The sequence below is a fragment of the Hemitrygon akajei genome, chromosome 5 (assembly GCF_048418815.1).
Source record: "Hemitrygon akajei chromosome 5, sHemAka1.3, whole genome shotgun sequence".
Taxonomy (NCBI): Eukaryota; Metazoa; Chordata; class Chondrichthyes; order Myliobatiformes; family Dasyatidae; genus Hemitrygon; species Hemitrygon akajei.
This window is the reverse complement of record NC_133128.1, coordinates 8,771,791-8,795,385: the sequence shown is the minus strand read 5'-3', so window position 1 is coordinate 8,795,385 and position 23,595 is coordinate 8,771,791. Positions and strand designations below refer to the sequence as shown.

The following is a 23,595-nucleotide window of genomic DNA, read 5'->3' as shown; positions in this document are numbered from 1 at the left end:
TAGCTAATTGGTAGGAGGCAGCAAGTGGGAATAAAATGATCCTTGTCTCGGTGTTGGAACCACTTCTTTTTATTCTGTGTGTCAATAATTTACGAGGGCTGATTGATACGTTCATGGCCTAGGGTAGAAGGAGTCAATGTTAGAAAACCTAGCACATTTATTTTTCACCCTCCCCTAGTGTAGCGGATGACTGCACAAAGGCCAATGTTGTCCGTTTTCTCAGACAGTACTTACTTGCAATTTTCAATTAGCTGAAACACAAATACCACAAAAGTTATTAACTTCAAACTTTCTGCATAATCACTCAAAGAGTTGAACTGCACGTGTATGTAACGAGAGCTGTATAACTCATCTTCTTCTACCCTAGGCCACGAACTTGTCAATCACCCCATGCTGTGGACCACTTTGTGGAGGTCCAAGACACTGACTTCTTCAAAGAAGGGATCCGTTTGTTCCACAACCACTGTACTAAGTGTGTAAATGTAGGAGGGGACTATGTTGAAAAATAAATGTGCTGGTTTTCTAAAATTGACTCCTTCTACCTTAGGTCACAAACTTATCAATCACCCCTCGTATATGATGAAATAGATGGCTTTGTTGCCGTGATTAAATGGCAGAGCAGACTTGATGGGCCAAATGGTCTAATTCTGTTTTTATGTGTTATGGTGTTACGGAATAAGGTAGATAACCTTGTAACACAGAGATTGGCAAGTATGACATTGTGGGCATCACTGATTCATGGCTGAAAGAAGATCATAGTTAGGAGCTTAACATCCAAGGATACAGTAGCCAGGGTGTGGGCTACAAATTACAATGGGAGACAGAAAAGCATGTAAAAAGGGCAATATTACAATCGTCATGGGAGATTTCAAAATGTTGGTAAATTTGGAAAATCAGGTTCATACTGGATCCAAAGAGATGGAATTTATAGAATGGCTACACAATGACTTTTTAGAGCAGCTTGTGCTGATCCAACTAGGAAAAGGCAATTCAGGATTGGGTGGTGTGAAGTAAACAAGATTTGATTAGGGAGCTTAAGGTAAAGGAATCCTCAGGAGACAGTGGTCATTATGTGATGGAATTCATCGTGAAATTTGAAATGTAGAGACTAAAGTCAATTGTATCAGTAATACAGTGGAGTAAAGGGAATTACAGCAGGGATGATGGCAGAACAGTAGTGGCTCTAATTTCTAGGGGGCAGTTTGGAAGCTGCAGGATAGATACATCCCAAAGTTGAAGAAGTGTTCTGAAAGGATGCTGAGGTAACTGGCTGACACAGGAAATCAACATCAGTATAAAAGGAATACTGATGTTTCAAAGAATACTCAAATTTGGGCCATTTATCTAAGAGAAGGTGTGCTGGCATCCAAAGGAGGTTCACAAGAATGACTCTGGAAATGAAAGGTTTATGTATGAGGAATGTTTGATGGCTTTAGGCCTGTACATGTTTGAGTTCAGTGGAATGAAGGGGGGATCTCACTGAAACCTGTTGAATATTGAAAGGCCTCAATAGAGTGGATGTGGAAAGGATGTTTCCTACAGTGGGTGAGATTAGGACTAGAAGACACAGACTCAGAATAGAGGGGTGTCCATTTAGAACAGAGATGAGGAGGAATTTCTTTAGCTAGCAGGTGGTGAATCTGTGGAATTCATTGCCACCAAAACCTGTGGGAGCCAAGTCACTAGGTGTATTTAAGGCAGAAGTTGATAGGTTCTTCATTTATAATGTTGTCAAAGGTTATGGGGAGAAGGCAAGAGAATGAGGTTGAGAGGGATAATATATCAACCATGATGGAATGGCGGAGTAGACTCGATGGGCTGAGTGGCCTAATTCTGCTTCTATGTCTTCTGGTCAAGGGCCTGTACAGTGCTGTTGTGTTCTGTGCTCTAACATCAGGGGCTGAAGAGCCTGTATCGTGCCGTCATATCCCAGATGTAACCAAGCGATACAAAGCCTGGCATTTTCCATCAGGGATGTGTGTGGGATTTGGAGCAGATCTTTGCGGCATTTCTATCTGCTTACTTCCCTTGACTTTCTAAGTGTTGTAGGCCTCTCCTTGTGTTGCTGGGTGCTGTATATGAAGTAATGAGTACCTTTCTTTATTTTGTTTTACAGTTACAGTGAAGCTTTGATTTATCTTATCCATGCATACCAATATAACAAAGAGCTACTGTCCAAAGGCATGTACAGAGGACACGATGAGGAGCTGATGTCACACTACAGGCGGGAGTGTTTGCTTGTAAGTAGAACTTCACCGAAACGATGTAATATACACAAAATGCTGGAGGAACTCAGCATCTATGGAGGGGAATAAACACTCACTCCTGCTCGCTGGCACTTTCAGACCTCTGGCACACTACTAGCATCTTCCACAATGAAGACAGATGCAAAGTACCCATTAAGTTCATCTGCCATTTGTTTGTCCCCATTACTACTTCACCAGCATCATTTTCCAATGGTCCAATATCAGCACTCATCTCCCTTTTACTCTTTATAAAGCTTTTGATATCCTGCTTTATATTATCGGCTAGTCTGCCCTCATATTTCATCTTTTCCCTTCGTATAGCTCTTTTAGTTGCTTTTTGTTGGATTTTAAAAGCTTCCCAATCATCCAACTTCCCACTCACTTTTGCTACCTTATATACCCTTTCCTTGATGTTTATGCAGTCCTTAACTTCCTTTGTTAACCATATTTTCCTATCCCTGCCATTTGAGAACTGCTTCCTCAGTGGGACATATCTGTCCTGTGCCTTGTGAACTATTCCCAGAAACTTCACCCATCTCTGCTCTGCCGTCATCCCCACCAGTATCCCCCTCCAATCCACCTGGGCAAGCTCCTCTCTCATGCCTCTGTAATTCCCTTTGTTCCATTGTGATACTGATACATGTGACTTATGCTTCTACCTCGCAAACTGCAGTATGAATTCAATCACATTATGTTCACTGCGTTCTAAGGGTTCCTTTACATTAAGCTCCCTAATAAGATCTGGGTTATTACACAACACCCAAACTAAGATAGCCTTTCCCCGAGTAGGCTCAAGCACAAGCTGCTCTGAAAATCCATCTCTTAGGCATTCAACAAATTCCCTCTCTTGCGATTTGACACCAACCTGATTTTCCCAATCCCCTTGCATGTTGCAGTCTTTCATTGCAATTGTGTCATTACGTTTATTACATGCCTTTTCCAGCTCCCTTTGCAATCTTAACCTCACATCTTGGCTACTATTTAGAGGCCTATATATGATTCCCATAATGGTTTTTTTACCCTTGCAGTTTCTTAATTCCACCCATAAAGGTTCAATATTGAACCTTGCCGCCCTGGGAAAATGAGTCTGGCTATCCACCCTATGAATGCCTCTTACCATCTTGTACACCTCTATCAAGTCACTTCTCATCCTCTTTTGCAGCAGAGAGGAAAGCCCTACCCTGCTGTAAGATGTGCTCTCTAATCCAGACAATCCTAGTAAATCTGCTCTCTACTCTCTCTAAAGCTTCCTCATCCTCCCTATAATGAGGTGACTGGAGCCTTTAAACTAGCAATTCCCAACCGTTTTTATGCCATGGAGCCTTACCATTAACCGAGGGATCTTTGGACCCCAGCTTGTTCTCTTCTTGCACTATTTACTTATGTATATATTTCTTATTGTAATTTATAGTACTGTAATTTATAGTATTGTAATTTTATGTATTGCACTGTATTGCTACTGCAAAACAACAAAGTTCACGACCAGCTGTATGTCAGTGATAATAAACCTGATTCTGATTCTCTGTTCATTAGGGAACCATGCCCTCTGTCCACAGAATTGTAATCCTTCATCCGTAAAAACACTTCAGTACCTCTTCTCTTGGGGGTGCTCTCTCCAGGTTGATAGCCCATCTAAGGCTGTGTGACACATTCTGTTTCTGTGCTTGATAGAAACTGAACGAGCATGCGGCCTCTCTCTTTGAGTCAGGCGATGACCAGGAAGTGGAGGAAGGACTCGCCACGATGAACGAGTTGGTCGTCCCCTGCCTCCCCTTGCTATTGGTGGATGAAATGGAGGAGAAGGACATTGTGGCAGTGGAGGACATGAGGAACCGATGGTGCTCTTATCTGGGGCAGGAAATGGAACGTAAGTGTGGCTGAATAAGCACTGAGCTTTCCATACACATCACAAAAATCTCAGGAGTTTTATTTATTTTATATTTTATTTAATTTAAAAATATAGCACAGTAACAGGCCTTCCCAACACAAGATGCCCACATCACCCAATTACACCCATGTGACCAATTACCCTTCTAAATCTATTTGTCACAGGTCATTCAAAACATACAGCGAAATATGCTGTTTGTGTCACCGACCAGCATATTCTAAGGATGTGCTGGGGGCAGCCTGCAAGTGTTGCTATGCTTCCAGTGCCAACTAGCATACCCACAACTGACAACCCTAACCCTAACATCTTTGGAATGTGGGAAGAAACCAGCAGCTGGAGGGTACCCGGGCAGTCCCGGGGAGAACGTACAAACCCCAGGAATTGAATCCGGAACACTGGTGCTGTAATGGCTTTACAATACCGTACTGCCTGATTATCTTTAGTCAAAGGCAAATTCATTGACATATGCACAAGTACTTGTATGGATAGGTACAGATGAGAAACTTACTTGCAGCAGCATCACAGGCACATACAATGCTAGTAATAATTATTCACCCCTCCCCCCAGAAGTTTTCATGTTTTATTATTTTACAACATTGAATCACAGTGGATTTAATTTTGCTTTTTTTGACACTGATCCTAATTAATTACAAATCAAAATCACAAAATAACTGATATTGCTTAAGTATTCACCCCCCCTTACATGACACACCAAATCATCACTGGTGCAGTCATTTCGTTCTAGAAGTCATAATTGGTTAAATGGAGATCACTTGTGTGCAGTCAAGGTGTTTGAATTGATTATAGTAAAAATACGCCTGTATCTGGAAGGTCCAACTGCTGGTGAGTCAGTATCCTGGTAAAAACTACACCAAGAAGACAAAAGAAGACTCCAAGCAACTCCATGAAGAGGTTATTGAAAAGCACAAGTCAGGTGATGGATACAAGAATATTTCCAAGTCACTGATTATCCCTTGGAGTATAGTTAAGTCAATCATCAAGAAATGGAAAGAATATGACGCAGCTGTAAATCTGCCTGGAGCAGGCCATCCTCAAAAACTGAGTGACCATGCAAGAAGTGGTCTAGTGAGGGAGGCCACCAAGAGACCTATGAGAACTCTGGAGGAGTTACAAGCTTCAGTGGCTGAGATGGGAGTGACTGCGCTTACAACTGTTGTCCGGGTGTGTCACCAGTCGCAGCTTTATGGGAAAAAGAAAAAGAGAAAGCCACTGTTGAAAATAAACTCACATGAAATCTCGACTAGAGTTTGCTGAAAGGCAAGTGGGAGACTGAAGTCAGCAGGAAGAAGGCTCTATGGTCTGATGAAACCAAAACTGAGTTTTTTGGCCATCCAACTAAACACTATGTTTCATGTAAGGCAAACACCTCACATCAAAAACATACCATCCCTACCGTGAAGCATGGTGGTGGTTCCATCATGCTGTGGGATGCTTCACTGCAGCAGCCCTGGAAGACGTGAAGGTAGGGGGTAAATACAGGGACATCCTGGAGGAAAACATGATGCAGTCTGCATGAGAACTGTGACTTGGGAGAAAATTTGTTTTCCAACAAGACACTGACCCCAAGCATAAAGCCAAGAGTACGCAGGAATGGTTTAAAAACAACAAAGTTAATGTCCTGGAGTGGTCAAGTCAGAGAGTCCAGACATCAATCGAATTGAGAATTTATGGCTGGACTTGACGAGGGCTGTTCACTCACAATCCCCATGCAATCTGACAGAGCTTGAACAGTTCTGTAAAGAAGAATAGGGAAAGATTGCAGTGTCCAGATGTGCAAAGCTGATAGAGACCTATCCATACAGACTCAAGGCTGTAATTGCCTCCAAAGGTGCATCTACTAAATACTGACTTGAAGGAGGTGAATAATTATGCTGTCAATTATTTTGTGTTTAATAATTGTAATAAATTTAGACCAATTTATAGAAAATTGTTTTCACGTTGACACGAAAGAGTCTTCTGTTGATCAGTGTCAAAAAAGCCAAATTAAATCCACTGTGATTCAATGTTGTAAAACAATAAAACATGAAAACTTCCAAGAGGGAGTGAATACTTTTTATAGGCACTGTAGCATTATTTTTACACAAAACAATACATTTTGAATCAAACCCTTTAAAGAATCCTCGATCCAGAAAGTTGTGAACTGAGTTAGGTTCATCATGGGCACTAGACTCCCCAGCATCCATGACATCTTCACAGTGTGATGCCTCAAAAAAGCGGCATCCGTCATTAACGACCCCCAACACCCCGGACATGCCCTCTCCTTATTGCTGCCATGAAGGAGGAGGTACAGGAGCCTGGAGGCACACACTCAACAGTTCAGGGATAGATTCTTCCCCTCTGCCATCAGAGTTCTGAATGGGCATTGAACCCACGAACATTAATTCACTGCTTTTTTTCTCTTTTTGCACTAGTTATTTAACTTTTTTAATGTATGCTGTTTGTGTATATATGGGTGTGGATGTGTAATTTACAATTTTTATTATGTATTGCAATGTACTGCTGCCGCATAACAACAAACTTCACGACATATGATGGTAATATTAAACCAGATGCTGATTCTGAAAGAACAAATTAGATCAGATATCAGGACAAATGTTTTTAGATCTGTGTGTTGCTTGAATTATTGTCATAGAGGCAGAGAGCAGGGAAACAGGGCCTTTTGCTCACACTTGATCTATATCCTTCTAAACCTTTCCCATCCACATGGCTTTAAATATTGTACTTGGTACAACCACTTCCTCTGGCAGCTTACTTCACATACTGACCAATTTCTGGGTGAAAAAGTTGCCCCTTGACTTCCTCACCCCTCTTACCTTAAACCAGTGCCCTTAAGTTCCCAATTGCCCTACCCAGGGAAAACTGCACATGCAGTCCCTCATGTTTTTCACACCTCTACGGGATCTCTTCCCCCACCATTCTCCAATGCTCCAATGAAAACTGTCCCAACTTGCTCAACCTCCCTCCATTGGACCATAAAATAGGACATTCGACCCATCAAGTCTGCTCTGCCATTCCATCATGGCTGATTTATTTTCCCTCTCAACCCCATTCTCCCACCTTCTCCCTGTAACTTTTGACCACCCTTACTAATCAGGAACCTATCAACTTCTGCTTTAAATATACCCAATGACTTGGCCTCCACAGCCATCTGTGGCAATGAATTCCACAAATGTACCACTCTCTGGCCCTCTGTCCTTCTATTCTGAGGCTGCGCCCTCTGGTCCTAGACTCACCCACTATAGCAAATATCTCTCCATGTCCACGCTATTTAGGCCTTTCAATATTCAATCGGTTTCAATTACATCACCCCTCATTCTTCTAAACTCCAGTGAGTACAGACCCAGAGTCATCAAGGGCTCTTCATACATGAATCCTTTCATTCCAGGATCATTCTTGTGTATCTCTTCTGGACCCTCTCCAATTCCAGCACATCATTTCTTAAAGGACTCAGAACTGCTCACCATACTCTCAGTGTGGTCTGGCCAATGCCTTAAAAAGCCTCAGTATCACATCCTTGCTTTTACATTATTTTATTTATACTTTTATTAGTCACATGTACATCAAAACATACAGGGAAAAGCGTTGTTTGTGTCAACAGCAACACAATTTGAGTATTTGCTGGGTACAGCCCACAAGTGTTGCCACACTCCCTGTGCCAATGTAACACTCACAATGTTCAGTCAAACAGTACATAGCCATTGTACAATGAGACAGGCCCAACAACAGCTAAACAAACCCCTTTCTTTGCCCCCACCCTTAGCAGTTCAGAACACCCCCACCTGCTGACCTGTCAACTTTTGGCCTCCAACCCCAGGACAAGCCATTTTCAGGTCTCCGTCCTCCAGAGCTTGGCCCTGGACTCATCAAACTGGCCAATCTTACCCACGGGGCCCGCTGACCACTGTCCTTGACCTTGGGGTTTTCAGGTCTTTGTCCTCATAGCCTGCCAACCCAACCTCCGTCTTCCAAGATCGTTGGAGTCTGACATCTGGCTCTACCGATCGACCTTGTTCCTCTAGATTTTCCCTCATAGATCTTGATCCCAGCACTCAGCGACCACAGGTGTCACGGGCCCTCCTCCATGGGGGTCAATAACCTCGCTCTCTGGGCCCACTGACGGGGATCACTGGCCATCACCCTTAGCACTTCCATTTACCCAGCAGGTCAGGCAGCTTCTGTGGAGACAGACACAGGGTTAATGATTTGGGCTATTGACCTTTCATCAGCTGAAGAACAGCTGACCTGGTTCAAGTAGAGTTTATTTGCAGGTCAGTCTCCAGAGCGGGGAGGAATTCATCTGATTTCTAAAGAGCTTTTGTGTGCAGAAATACAATTGCATTCTTGTAGGCTTGCCTTGACAGTTTCCATTTCAAATGCAAATACTGGAATCCATCTAATTAAAAACCTTCTCCTGGCCGGCCTCCCAAGACAACATCCAAAGTTGCACTTTATTTTAACTCAAAATGTTAACTAATACAGAATTTCCTGCCTGAGGCTTAAAACAGTCACCTGGTCTTGTGTAGTGAAGTGATAAGAAACTTGCACTTGTTTCTGTACTGATACACCCAAGCATTAAAATCTTCATCAACACATGCACAAAATACCAGAGGAACTCAGCAGGTCAGGCAGTTTCTACGGAGAGGAATAAGCGCTTGACGTTTTGGGCCAAGACCCTTTATCGGGACTGGAAAGAAAGGGGGAAGAAGCCAGAATAAGAAGGTGGGGAGGAGGGGAAAGTGTACCAGCTTGCAGGTGTTGTGTATATCACAGAGGGGGAGCAGTGAGAAAGGGTTTCACCGAACTCCATCAAAGAGAAGATTTAAACTTCTTTGGGGTAGATATACGGTGATAAAACTTCACAGTGGAGCAGAAAATCAAAAACACAAGCTGTTGGAAGACCAGGACAAAATACACAAATTGCTGGAGGAACTTAGCAGGTCTGGCAGCATCCACGGAGGGGAACAATCATTTGACATCCTCATTAAAAAATCCTCGTTCCCATTTTCACGTCTCTGCCTGCCTTCCCTCTTACTGAATCTATAAGCTCCTAGAACCTGTTCGTGCTCCATCACCAGTTTTAATTGCTTAATCCAGTGCACAGAATTTCAGCGCAAAAGGCCTCATAAAGTCATAGAGAGACACACCTCAGAAAGGCCTTTCGTCAGCACCTCCAATGTTCTGCCACTCACCAGACAGGAGTAGAATTAGGCTATTTGGCTCATCGAGCCAGCTCCACCTTTTCATCCATGGCTGATTTATTTTTCCTCTCAACCCCATTCTGTCCACTCAATAGACAGACATACTTTATTGATCCCGAGGCAAATTGGGTTTCGTTACAGTCACACCAACCAAGAATAGTGTAGAAATATAGCAATATAAAACCATAAATAATTAAATAATAATAAGTAAATTATTCCATCCTCTTTTCAGACACCACCGTCAGAGGGTCCACCCCCACAACATCACTGGCCTTACGAATGAGTTTGTTGATTCTGTTGGTGTCTGTTACCCTCAGCCTGCTGCCCCAGCACACAACAGCAAACATGATAGCACTGGCCACCACAGACTCGTAGAACATCCTCAGCATCGTCCGGCAGATGTTAAAGGACCTCAGTCTCCTCAGGAAGTAGAGACGGCTCTGACCCTTCTTCTAGACAGCCTCAGTGTTCTTTGACCAGTCCAGTTTATTGTCAGTTTGTATCCCCAGGTATTTGTAATCCTCCACCATGTCCACACTGACCCCTTGGATGGAAACAGGGGTCACTGGTGCCTTAACCCTCCTCAGGTCCACCACCAGCTCATTAGTCTTTTTCACATTAAGCTGCAGATGATTCTGCTCACACCACGTGACAAAGTTTCCCACCGTAGCCCTGTACTCTGCCTCATCTCCCTTGCTGATGCATCCAACTATGGCAGAGTCATCAGAAAACTTCTGAAGATGGCAAGACTCTGTGTTGTAGTTGAAGTCCAGGGTGTAGATGGTGAAGAGAAAGGGAAACAGGACAGTCCCCTGTGGGGCCCCAGTGCTGCTGACCACTCTGTCTGACACACAGTGTTGCAAGCACACGTACTGTAGTCTGCCAGTCAGGTAATCAATAATCCATGACACCAGAGAAGCATCCACCTGCATCACTGTCAGCTTCTCACCCAGCAGAGCAGGGTGGATGGTGTTGAACGCACTGGAGAAGTCAAAAAACATGACCCTCACAGTGCTCGCCGGCTTGTCCAGGTGGGCGTAGACACGGTTCAGCAGGTAGACGATGGCATCCTCAACTCCTAGTCAGGGCTGCTAGGTGAACTGGAGGGGGTCTAAGTGTGACCTAACTATAGGCCGGAGCTGCTCTAGAACAGGTCTATCCAGGGTCTTCATGATGTGGGAGGTCAGTGCCACCGGTCTGTAGTCATTGGAGCCACTGGGGCGCGGCGTCTTCGGTACAGGGACGAGGCAGGACATCTTCCACAGCACAGGAACCCTCTGGAGACTCAGGCTCAGGTTGAAGACATGGTGAAGTACTCCACATAGCTGGGGGGCACAGGCTTTGAGCACCCTGGGGCTGACACCATCCGGGCCTGCAGCCTTGCTTGGGTGGAGACGTTTCAGCTGTCTTCTCACCTGTTCAGCTGTGAAGCCCACCAGGGTGGTTTCAGGCGGGGGAGGGGAGTAGTCATGAGAGCAGGGTGGGGGGCTGTGAGGAGGGGTAGGAGGGGAGAGTGGAGTATATGTTGGTTGGGGACCAACAACAGATGAATCGTGGGGGATGGGCAGGGGCCACAGTGTCAAATCTGTTAAAGAACAGGTTAAGTTCGTTGGCCCTGTCCACACTGCCTTCAGCTCCTCTGTTGCTAGTTTGCCGGACCCCAGTGATGGTCCTCATCCCACTCCAGACCTCTCTCATGTTGTTCTGCTGGAGTTTCCACTCAAGCTTCCTCCTATACCTGTCTTTAGCCTCCCTGATCTTGGCTTTCAGGTCCCTCTGTAATGTCCTCAGCTCCTCCCTATTTCCATCTCTGAACACCCTCTTTTTAGCGTTCAGGATGTCCTTAATGTCCTTTGTTACCCATGGCTTGTTATTTGAATAACAAAGGACAGTTCTTGCCGGAACATTGCAGTCCACACAGAAGTTGATGTAACCAGTGATGCACTCAGTGAGCGCATCAATGTCCTCTCCATGTGGCTCACAGAGGGCCTGCCAGTCTGTCACCTCAAAACAATCCTGGAGTGCCTCATAAGCCTCCCCCAACCATTTCCTCACTGACGTCGAGGCTGCAGGTTTACTCTTCACCAGAGGCACGTAGCAGGGTTTGAGATACGCCAGGTTGTGATCTGACCTTCCCAGTGGGGGGAGTGGAGAGGAGCTGTAAGCATCCTGAACGTTAGCATACATCAAGTCCAGGGTCCTCCCCCCTCTGGTTGTACAGCTCACATACTGCATGAAATTGGGCAGTGTTCTAGCTATGGTAACATGGTTGAAGTCACCCGAGATGGTAATGAGGGCACTCGGGTGCTGGGTTTGTAGTCCGGCTATGACGGTGTGAATGATGTTACACGCCAATGTCGGGTTGGCAGAGGGAGGGACGTACACAACAACCACAATTGCATGTGAGATTTCCCTTGGCAAATAATATGGCCAGAGTCCAACAGCAAAAAGTTCAATATCCGGGCTACAAACACGTTCCATGATCATAATATGACCAGGATTGTACCATCTGTTGTTAACCAAAACAGCAAGCCCCCTTCCTTTACACTTACCACTCTCAGTGCAATTCCAATCAGCCTGAACGATCTGGAAGCCCTCTATGAAAACGTTTTGGTCGGATATGTCCTCATGCAGCCACGTTTCAGTAAAACACATAACACTGCTCTCCCGAAAAGTCCTCTGACTCCTGACTAGCGCTGTCAGCTCGTCCATTTTATTACCCAGCAATCTCACATTGCCCATAATGAGGGGAGACACAGCTTATAACTCCTTTCTCTCCAACCCCATTCTCTCCACTCTCCCCCTTACTAATGAAGTAGCCACCAACCTCTGCCTACAACCAACTTAACCCTCTTGAGTGAAGAAGATTTCCCTCAGGTTCCTCTTAAACATGTCCCCTTTCATCGTTAACCCATGACCTCTTGTTTTAGTCTCATCCAAACTCAGTGGAAAAAGCATGCTTGCATTCATCTATCTGTCTACCTCATAATTTTGTATACCTTTATCCAATCTCCCCTCATTCTCCTGTGCTTCAGGGAATAAAGCCTTAACCTATTCAGCCTTTCCCTATAACTCAAGCCCTCAAGTTTTGGCAACATCCCTTGTAAATTTCCACGGCACTCTCTCAATCTTGCTGCTATCTTTCCTGTAGGGAGGTGACCAGAACTCAGATTCAGATTCATTTATTTATGACATGTACATCAAAGTGTACAAAGAATGTTTTACTGGTGTTTACAACCAACACAACCAAAGGCCCTTCGATGTGCTGGAGGTAGCTGGCAGGTGTAACCCACATTACAACACCATCAGAGCAATCCCACAGTGTTCAGCAGAACAACACAAGTAGTAACAACAGCAGTGAAAAAAAAGCCCCTTTCCACCCTCCCACTCAGTCACACGCACGCACAGACAGTCCTCCTCCAACTCAGGGACAGGCTTCCGGGCCTGCAGCCTCTAGTGGACTCACAGCTATTGGGACTCCGACTTCCCCAGTGGACTCATAGACTCACACACCCAGGGTTCGGCCACACACACAGTAGTACAAATTTGGCCTCACCAATATTTAATTTGAAAAATAAAGTAATCCTCCTTGCTTCCGTAGCCAACCTACAAGAGAAGCTGACGGACTTCCTGCCAAAGTTGCTGGACTGCTCGACCGAAATCAAAGCTTTCCGCGAACCGCCAAAACTACCTTCCTTCTCCACGCATGAACTATGTGAGCGCTACGCTCGTGTGATGGCATCTCTCAGTCGAACACCCGCCGACGGCAGATGAAGAGCGAAGCAGGAATCTTTTGTCGTCTTCTCGGGAGCACGCTGCAACCAACACAGGACTTCTGTTCATTTTCCAGTTTTTTTTTGTTCTGAAATATACCCCATGCCGTCCTGTCACAGGGTTTGCTTGCTGCTATTGGTTTTACCCATTTTTACAAAATAAAAGAATTGAGTTAACTGCAACCCAGACATCCATTTACCATAATGAACTTTCATGGCTGTACTCAAGAGGACAGACCGCATAGTGATTCGGATACAGCTTGAAGAAAAGCAGGGGGAAGAGCAAGCGAGGGAAAACAGAGACTGATTTACAAAAGTAAGAGCTGAACTTCCTAAAGAATGAGGGATGTCCCTCTCTCAGTTCTCATCCCACCAAATTTCTGTTACAGTGTTAACATACCATGCGATCAATTACTTTACCAGAATCTCAGTTTCATCTGCTGAGATTTACCTTTCCAAGTTGTTCTTTTTGACGGTTGAAGATATTAGAGGTGTAGATGCCACCCTTGTCATCCCATCCCCCTCCGGAAAAATGGCATCACAAGGCTTGTGAAGGAACTGAAAGAATAAAGTTTTATTTATGGTTATTTTTAGATGTAATGGTGAAACCTCTGTTGTGTCTGCATTTTTATAACCCAAGAATCTCAGCTTCAGGTTGAAGATAAAGGTGCAAGCCAGCTGGGATATTTGGACATTTCTGTAATTCTTTATCACATACATCAAAACATACAGTGAAATGTGTTGTTAGTGTTAACCAGCACAGCCAAGTGTCACCACATGTTCCGACACCAACATAGCAATGGTTCAATTTAATATCAGAGAATGTATACACTATACAACCTGAAATCCTTACTCTTCACAGACATTCATGAATCAGAAAAAGAACCTAAAGAGCGATTGACAGATGATAGAACCCCAAAGACCCTCCCTTCCCCTCTTATGCAAAAGCATCAGCTCTCACCCCACTTGCTCAAGCAGAAGGATGCCCCCCCCACACTCACCATGCAAGCAATAGCGAAGCCCCCCAGAGACCATGATCTAGAGTCCATCAAAAGCTATTATTGAGAGAGAGATATCACTCCTGCTACAACAGCTCACTGTTTCAATGTTACAATCTGTCACGTCACTTGTCTGAGTTCCTCAACTCGAGGACCAGCAGACTCACCGTCAGGGAGTGGGGGGGAGATCACTCGAGTGCAGGGCACTTCTTCTGACAGCAGCGTATACCACCTGCGCACCGTCTCAATGTTTTAATCTCAGGACTTTTCACTCGGCAACATTGGCGAGGAATCGGGTCGTCCACAGGGCCATATCGAAACACCGTCTGCTTGGCGAGCTCCGAGCGAGAACCCACTGCTTGTGAAGTTGAAGTTGCAGCTGTAGATCACAGGCTCTGACAGAACCCCAAGCACCCTGAAAAACAAAAAAGAGTCACGAGAGGAGAAGAATTAAACTTTAGCAAATGGGAAGAAGTCACCCAAGTCCGCAAAAACCTCTGGTATAGTCTTTAACTCCTCCCACTCTCCTTTTTCCCCCATTGTGCTTGGTAGAACAACAAAGAACACAACCCTAGGGAAAAGACTGTGACCATTCACTTTATTTATCCTCTTCATTTTATAAATGTCTCAGCATCCTGTGCTCTAGGGGAATTGCCTCTCTGTATCCAGTCTCTCCATATAACTCAAGCCATTCAGTTCCAGTACAATCCTGTGAATCTTTTCTGCATCCTTTGGAGATTTGAAATGTACACAGTTTTCCACATATGAGTTTATCATTGACTCACAGTTGAAAACACAAGAGACTACAGAGGCTGGAAATCCAGGGCAAAATGCTGGAGGAACTCTACATTTCAGGCAGCATCTATGGAGAGAAGTAAACTGTTGATGTTTCGGGCTGAGACTCTTCAATGTTCAGAGTAACATTTATAATCAGAGTACATACATGTCACCACATACAACCCTGAGAATTTTCTTCTGCTAGCATACTTAGCAAAGCTATAGAACAGTAACTGTAAACACTGGACAACAAACTGTGCAAATGCAGATAAAAATAAATAGCAGTAAATAATGAGCATGAAATAAGATAAAAAGAGTTCTTAAATGAGTGCAGTTATCCCCTTTTGTTCAAGAGTCTGATGGTTGAGGTGTAGTAACTGTTCTTGAACCTGGCAGTGCGAGTCCTGAGGCTCCTGTACCTTCTACCTGATAGCAACAGTGAGAAAAGTACATGGCCTGGGTGGTGAAGATCTTTGATGGTGAATGCTGCTTTTCTACGGCATTGTTTCATGGAGAACTACTCAGTGGTTGAGAGGGCTTTACCTGTGATGTCCTGGGCTGAATCCATTACCTTTTGTAGGATTTTCTGCTGAAAGGCATTGATCTTCCCATACCAGGCCGTAATGCAGCCAGTAAGCATACTTTTCACTACACATCCATAGGCATTTGCCAAGGTTTTTGATGACTTGCCAAATCTCCACAGACTCTTGAAGGAATAGAGGTGCTGCCATGCACAATTTTATTTATATGTTGGGTCCAGGACAGGTCCTCTGAGATAGTGACACCTGGGAATTTAAAGTTTCTGATCCTCCAATGATCGCAGGCTCATAGACCTCTGGTTTCCCTCTCTTGAAGTCTATGGTCAATTCCTTGGTCTTACATTGACTGAGAGGTTGTTGTTATTACACCACTCAGCCAAACTTTGAATCTCCCTCCTGTATACCGATACCTCACCACATTTGGTACAGCCCACAACAGTGGTGTCATCAGCAAACTGGTATTTGGTGTTGGAGCTGTACTTAGTCATACAGTCATAGGTGTAAAACAAGTACAGCAGAGTACACATCCCTCTGATGCTCCTGTGCTGAAGGAGATGCTTTTGCCAATCTGAACTAACTGGGGTCTACAAGTGAGAAAATCTAGGATCCAGTTGCACAAAGGGGTATTGAGACCCAGGTCTTGGAGTTTACTTATTAGTTTTGAAGGAACAATGGTGTTAAATGCCAAGCTGTAATCAATAAAGAGCATCCTGATGTATGTGCACCTTTGCTGTCTACATGTTCCAGGGTTGTGTGAAGAGCCAACGGGATAGCATCTGCTGTTGCTTCAGTAGGTGAATTGGAGCACATCCAAGTTACCACTCAGACAGGAGCTGATAGGCTTCTTCGCCAGCCTCTCATCACTGGATGTAAGTGCCACTGGGTGATAGTCACTTAAGTTACCACAATCTTCTTGGGCACCAGTACGATTGAAGCCTGCTTGAAGCAGGTGGGTACCACACACTGGCAGATTGAGAGGTTGAAGATATCCGTGAATACGCGCCATTTGGTCAGTACAGGTCTTCAGTGCTTGGCCAAGTACACCATCTAGACTGGATGCTCTCCTTGGATTCAATCCCTTGAAGGCAGCCCTCATTCATCTTCATATACTGAAACCAAAGAATCATTGGAAGACATGATGGTTCATCCCTGTTCTGGTGATCAAAGCGAGCATACGTAGATAGCATTGAGCTCATCTGGAAGCAAAGCTCTGCTGTCCCCTATGTTGCAAGATTTATCTTTGTAGGAGGTTATGGCATTCAAACCCTGCCACAGTTTTCAAGCATCCCTTGCTGATTCCAGTCTAGTCTCTAATCTCCACTACATCAGGCCTTTTGATCTTTGGCCTCCGCTTGAACGATCTGACATGACCTTGGTTATGTACCTCCTTTAACAGTGGTCCTGCAGCATAACTGCACATCCTCAGTGTTACACTTTGGTTCAGATGAAGGGTCTTGGCCTGAAATGCTGACTTTACTCCTGTCCAAAGATGGTGCCTGACCTGCTGAGTTTCTCCAGCATTTTGTGTGTTAAGAAGAGTAGCAGTTAGTGCAACAGCTCATAGCACCAGTGATCACCGATCAGGATTTAATTCCCACGCAGTCCATAAGGAGTTTGTACGTTCTCCCCTTGATCATATGGATTTCCTCCAGCTGCTCCGGTTTCTTCGCACATTCCAAAGACGTACAGGTCACTAAGTTGATAGTTCACATGGTGTACTGGGGCGACGTGGGCTCATTGGGCCACTGTACCATGTCACATCTCTAAAAGAGACGTACAAACTAAGGTTAGTAAGTGTGGGTGTGCTGATTTGATGCCAGACGCAGGCTGTCCCCAGTACATCCTTGAACTGTGTTGATTGTTGAGGCAAATAACGTATTTATTTATTGAGATATTGTGTGGAATAGGCCCTTCCAGCCCTTCAAGCTACACTGCCCAGCAATCCCCCAATTTAACCCAAGCCTAATCATCGGACAATTTACAATGATCTACCAGACAGTACGTCTTTGGACTGTGGGAGGAAACTGGAGCACCCACAGGAAACCCATGCAGTCATGGGAAGAACGTACAACTCCTCACTGACAAGATTGGGAATTGAACCCGGGTCACTGGTACTGTAAAGTGTTGTGCTAACCGTGCCACCCTCCATTGTTTTGATATTTCAATATACCTGTGATGAATGAATAAAGCTAATCAAATCTTCTCGGACACCTAAGTACACAGGCTGATGTGCTTTCCAGATCACCTTATCAATGTGGAGGGACCAGGTGATGCGGACACCTAGGAATATGAAGTTGTTGGGTATGTCTGCACTTCCCATGGGTGGAAGAGTTGATAGTATACAACTGCCACTATGATTATCCAACAGTCCCTGTCTGTAAGTATTTGAAGGTATCAATGAATCGTAGAATCATTATGGTAAGAAAGAGGCTCTTCAGCTTATCTGTTTTGTTTCTGGGAAGACAATCCTAGCTGTTTCTCTTTCTTATAGCCTGGTAAACAATTGTAACATGCTGTAAGGTTTTACTGCTAAGGCTAATGTAATGGCTTCTATGTTAAGGTAATGGTTTCTGTAGCGGCAATGTTTGGGTTATAACTAGAGATAACGGGACTTCGGAATTCAGTGGCTAGCCAATGGGAGAAATGTTTCTTGTGTGTCTGGGAGCTGGGTTTTTCGCGGTCTTTTGTCGAGGAGAGATGAAGAGGGAAGATGTGTGTGGAGAGGGCTGGTAGACCACCAGACGGAGTGGACTGGGATCTGAGGGTCTGAAGGTCGGCAACGTTCGGAGGAGACCGATGGTGGAAGAATGACTACTGAGTGAGCTCCAACAGGGACCTTGACTTTGACTTGGGCCCTTTTTTTTGTTTTGTTTATTTTCATTACCAACCCAACTTTCAGATTAAGATTCATAAAGTCTATCATTTAATTGCATATGGTGTACTGTCTGATATCTTGCATTGTGGGTTTGTAACTGGGGGTACATTACACAGCATCCACACAAGCGTGATTATCCAGTTTAGCAGGGCTGAAGGCTGATTTCCCTAGACAAACATGAGCTGGGTGAGCCTGAGAGTTACACAATCCTTCCTCAACTGTGGTTGAGACAGCTCCATTAACAACATTTACAAGGTGCTTGCACAGGTACATGGATTGGAAAGGTTTAGAGCAGGGGTCTGCGGACCCCTCACATCATGGTAAGACTCTAAGGCATAAAAAAGTTTGGGAACCCATGGATTAGAGGGATTTAGGCCAAATATAGCTAAACAGGACTAGCTTAGATGGGCAAACATGAGGAAATCTGCAGATGCTGGAAATTCAAGCAACACACACAAAATGCTGGTGGAACGCAGCAGGCCAGGCAGCATCTATAGGGAGAAGCGCTGTCGACGTTTCGGGCCGAGACCCTTCGTCAGGACTAACTGAAAGGAAAGATAGTAAGAGATTTGAAAGTAGGAGGGGGAGGGGGAAATGCAAAATGATAAAAGACCGGAGGGGGTGGGGTGAAGCTGAGAGCCAGACAGGTAATTGGCAAAGAGCTAGAGAAGGGAAAGGATCATGGGATGGGAGGCCTAGGGAGAAAGAAAGGGGTAGGGGAGCACCAGAGGGAGATGGAGAACAGGTAGAGTGATGGGCAGAGAGAGAGATAAAAACTAAATATATCAGGGATGGGGTCAGAAGTTAGAGAAGTCAATGTTCATGCCATCAGGTTGCAGGCTACCCAGCAGGTATATAAGGTGTTTCCACATCCCATTCCCATTCTGATATGTCTATCCATGGCCTCCTCTACTGTCAAGATGAAGCCACACTCAGGTTGGAGGAACAACATCTTATATACTGGCTGGGTAGCCTCCAACCTGACGGCATGAACATTGATTTCTCGAACTTCCGTTAATGCCACTCCCCTTCTTACCCCATCCCTGATAATATTTAGTTTTTTTTCTCTCCCTCTGCCCATCACTCTGCCTGCTCTCCATCTCCCTCTAGTGCTCCCCTCCCCCTTTCTTTCTCCCTAGGCCTCCCGTCCCATGATCCTTCCCCTTCTCCAGCTCTGTATCTCTTTTGCCAATCACCTGTCTGGCTCTCGGCTTCACCCCACCCCCTCCGGTCTTCTCCTATCATTTCGCATTTTCCCCTCTCCCTCCTACTTTCAAATCTCTTACTATCTTTCCTTTCAGTTAGTCCTGACGAAGGTCTTGGCCCGAAACGTTGACAGCGCTTCTCCCTATAGATGCTGCCTGGCCTGCTGCGTTCCACCAGCATTTTGTGTGTGTTGCTTAGATGGGCTTCTTGATTAGCATGAACCAGTTGGGCTGAATGGCCTTCTTCCATAAACACAACAGGTTCCACAGATGCTAGAAATTCAGAATATTACTCAAATTGCTGGAAGAACTCAGCAGATCAGGCAGCATTTACAGAGAGGAATAAGCAGTTGATGTTTCAAAATGCTGGAGGAACTCAGCAGATCATGTAGCATCTAAAGAGAGGGAGGAATGTTTCAGGGTGAAATGCCCGTTTCCATAATAACCCTACACTCAGTGGCCTGCCTCTTTATCTGGTAAATCTTGCATCTTATAAAGTGGCTGCTGAGTGTATGTTCAATGGTCGTCTGGTTTGACGTGTTGTGCATTCAGTGATGCTCTTCCACACACCACTGTTGTAACAAATGGTTATTTGAGTTACTGACTCCTTCCTGTCTGCTTGAACCATTCTGGCCATTCTCCTCTGACTTCTCTCACTAACAAGGCATTTCAGCCACAGAACTGCTGCTCACTGGATGCTTTTAGTTTCTTGCACTATTCCCTGTAAACTCTAGACATTATTGCATGTGAAAATCATAGGAGATCAGCAGTTTCTGAGATACTCAAACCACCCCATCTGGCACCGTCAATCACACCACAATCAAAGTCATTTAGATCACATTTCTTCCCCGTTTTGATCCCTGGTCTAAACAACAACAACTGAACCTCTTGCCCATGTCTACATGCTATGAGGGATTGAGTTGCTGCCTCATGATTGACTGATTAGATATTTGCATTAGCGAGCAGGTGTACAGGTGTACCTAATAAAGTGTATGACTGTATAAATTCCTGTTTTTCCCTTTGGAGACCCTGATTGAATCTGCTTCCACTCCTAGAGCAGGTACTATCGACACTCGGAGGATCAAATTACAGTTTACCTTTCCCGAAATTGTCCCTCAGTGTCCATCCCCAAGTGAGAACCAGGAGGCCCCAGGGTTGATCATCCTCCCTGGTCAATGTGCCTGCTCAGGGACTTGGGCTATATTTATCCTACTCAGGACCCTCGGTACAAAGTGGCTTTCAAGTGCACTTTAACTCTCAGCCAACAGGAGTGACTAGGCCGTGAACTTGGAGCAGGAATGTATACTCTGATCTTTTAAGTACTCTTTCTCAAACGTGGTGAAGCGCAGGGTAAAGAGCTGGATGTGTGACCCTAATGACGTCTGACATCAGAATAACCCACGTAGGAAATGGAATCCCTCTGGGGGACGTTCCCCAGAAGACTTGAGTCTACTGGAATTAACACAGCTGCATAAATACAGCATCAGTCCATCTGAGGCTGAGGTGTCATGGGTCAGTTCTTCTGCCCCACCAATCCATGGAAACCGTACTAGATCTACACAAGAGATTAAGCCAGCAGATTAGGTGGTCTTTTTAATAAATATTTCACTTCCAACCAACTTTGGTTACAGGAAATAGTTTGCATTTACAGGACGTGTGATAGTTGAGATGAAATCCAATACCCTCTGAGGGAATTTTATCTTTAATTAACAGGCATGTCAGAGTTAATGATCATGTTATCTCTGAAACCTCCTCCAGTTCTTGCTACATTTCTCTTCTGTTTTCTTCCATGGGTTCAGAGTTTGATTAATGCCTCTTCCTCTAATGATCTGTTTTCTCCTCTTCATCAGGGTGATACCCGTAATCAGGGACCCCAGACATCTGGGCTCAATGCTTCAGTCAGGCATGATGTACAGAAGCCTGAAGATCCACTCTTCAAGTTTCAACAACAGCTTCTTCCCCACTGTCACCAGGTTCTTGAACTGACCTGACACTATCCTAACAATACCCTTCGACAATATATACAGTATATATTTTTCTTTCTTCCTTTCTCCATTTTTCTATCATCCATTTGCCTATCTAAGAGTTTTTGAAATGGCCCTACTGTATCTGCCTCTACCACTACCCCTGACAGGGTATTCCATGGATTCATCAATCTCAGTGTGGAAATCTTATCTCTGACATTCCCCTATACTTTCCGTCAGGCACCTTAAAGTTATGCTGTCTTGTATTAGCCATTTCTACCCTGGGAAAATGTCTCCGGCTGTCCCCTCGATCAATGACTCTTACCTTCTTGTACACCTCTGTCAAGTTGCCTCTCATCCTCCTTCACTCCAAAGTGAACGGCCCTCGCTCAGTCAACGTATAAACCTATCTGTATTTATTGTGACCACAATGTTGGACATTGCTAATGTAGAATACTGCGAGTCGGATTCACTGGTTCATTGGTGAGACCGATGGTGGGTGAGCAGCAAGGCCTCAACTGGCGGTGCAGGCTCGAAGGGCCGAATGGTCTACTTCTGCACCTATTGTCTATTGCAGCACGGGCCAGGCCCTCATACCTCAGGGTTGCCTATTGTGGCTGCCGAGGAAGTAGATGCCAGAGTTGGCACTGTGTGCCGAGGGATGCCATACTGGGTTGGGGACTGTCCCCTCCTGCCAGTGCTTCCCTCCAGTGTTCACTTGGGGAAAGGCAGCTGGATTGTGACTGCACTGTGCATTATGAAGAACTGCTGTACGCATGTTCTTGCAGAACTGTGCTATCAGGACAACATCCAATGTACCATCAGGCCAAGACACTCAGGGATTTGGGCTATGTTATCTTAGTTTGTAACTGTATGCTTTTATCATAATTACACATACTATACGTGCCTTGTGATGTGTGTGACTGTTGGATCTGTGTTTTGCACCTTGGCCCCTGAGGAATGCTGTTTCATTTGGTTGTGTTATGTACATGACTGAATGACAATTAAACTTGAACTTGAACTCATAAGGTATACTTTCTAATCCAGGCAGCATCCTGGTAAATCTCCTCTGCACCCTCTCTAAAGCTTACACATCCTTCCTATGATGGGGTGGCCAGAAATGAACACAATATTCCAACCTTGGTCTAACCAGAGTGTTATAGAACACAACTTTACCTCATGGCTCTTGAACTCAATCCTCTGACTAACAAAGGCCATCATACCATACGACTTCTTAACCACCCTATTAACTTGTAGATCCAAGATCTTTCTGTTCCTCTACACAGAGTGTACAGAAGTGAGGCAAAGCAGTCACAACATCATGGACCCCGTACAGGTTACAGGGGAGGAAATGTTTGCTGCCCTGAGGCAAATTAGGGTGGATAAATCCCCAAGGTCTAACTAGGTGTTCCCTTGAACCCATTGCATCCTTGTGAAGAATTGCAGGGGTCCTAGCAGAGATATTTAAATCATCCTGAGCAACAGGTGAGAGGTACTGGAGGATTGGAGGATTGCTAATGTTGTTCTGCTGTTTGTCACGTGTCCAGCAACAATGAATATATAATTGAGCAAACACGAGGAAATCTGCAGATGCTGGAAATTCAAACAACAACACACACACACACAATGCTGGTAGAACACAGCAGGCTAGGCAGCATCTATAGGGAGAAGCGATGTTGATGTTTCGGGCCGAGACCCTTCGTTAGGACTAACCGAAAGGAAAGATAGTAAGAGATTTGAAAGTAGAGGGGGGAGGGGGAAATGCGAAATGATAGGAGTAGACCGGAGGGGGTGGGATGAAGCTAAGAGCTTGAAAGGTGATTGGCGAAAGTGATACAGAGCTGGAGAAGGGAAAGGATCATGGGATGGGAGGCCTCAGGAGAAAGAAAGGGGGGGGGAGCACCAGAGGGAGATGGAGAACAGGCAAACAACTAAATATGTCAGGGATGGGGTAAGAAGGGGAGGAGGGGCATTAACGGAAGTTAGAGAAGTCAATGTTCATGCCATCAGGTTGGAGGCTACCCAGCCGGTATATAAGGTGTTGTTCCTCCAACCTGAGTTTGGATTTATTTTGACAATAGAGGAGGCCATGGATAGACATATCAGAATGG

The 23,595-nt window shown here is 44.9% G+C and overlaps 1 protein-coding gene across 4 annotated transcripts in view; it reads left to right on the top strand.

The window, feature by feature from the left end:
• usp25 (ubiquitin specific peptidase 25) overlaps positions 1 to 13,713 on the top strand; it is a 221,857-nt gene extending 208,144 nt beyond the window's left edge. For 3 of the 4 annotated variants that reach the window (XM_073044804.1, XM_073044803.1, XM_073044802.1), the window contains 3 exons: positions 2,117 to 2,240; positions 3,918 to 4,113; positions 12,955 to 13,713. In XM_073044804.1, coding sequence (XP_072900905.1) covers positions 2,117 to 2,240; positions 3,918 to 4,113; positions 12,955 to 13,127 — 493 coding nt within the window. In that variant the 3' untranslated portion in view covers positions 13,128 to 13,713. Of the gene's footprint in view, positions 1 to 2,116; positions 2,241 to 3,917; positions 4,114 to 9,585; positions 9,863 to 12,954 lie in introns of all 4 variants that reach the window. The other variant, XR_012098867.1, reaches the window with a different exon arrangement.
• The last annotated feature ends 9,882 nt before the right edge of the window (positions 13,714 to 23,595 follow it).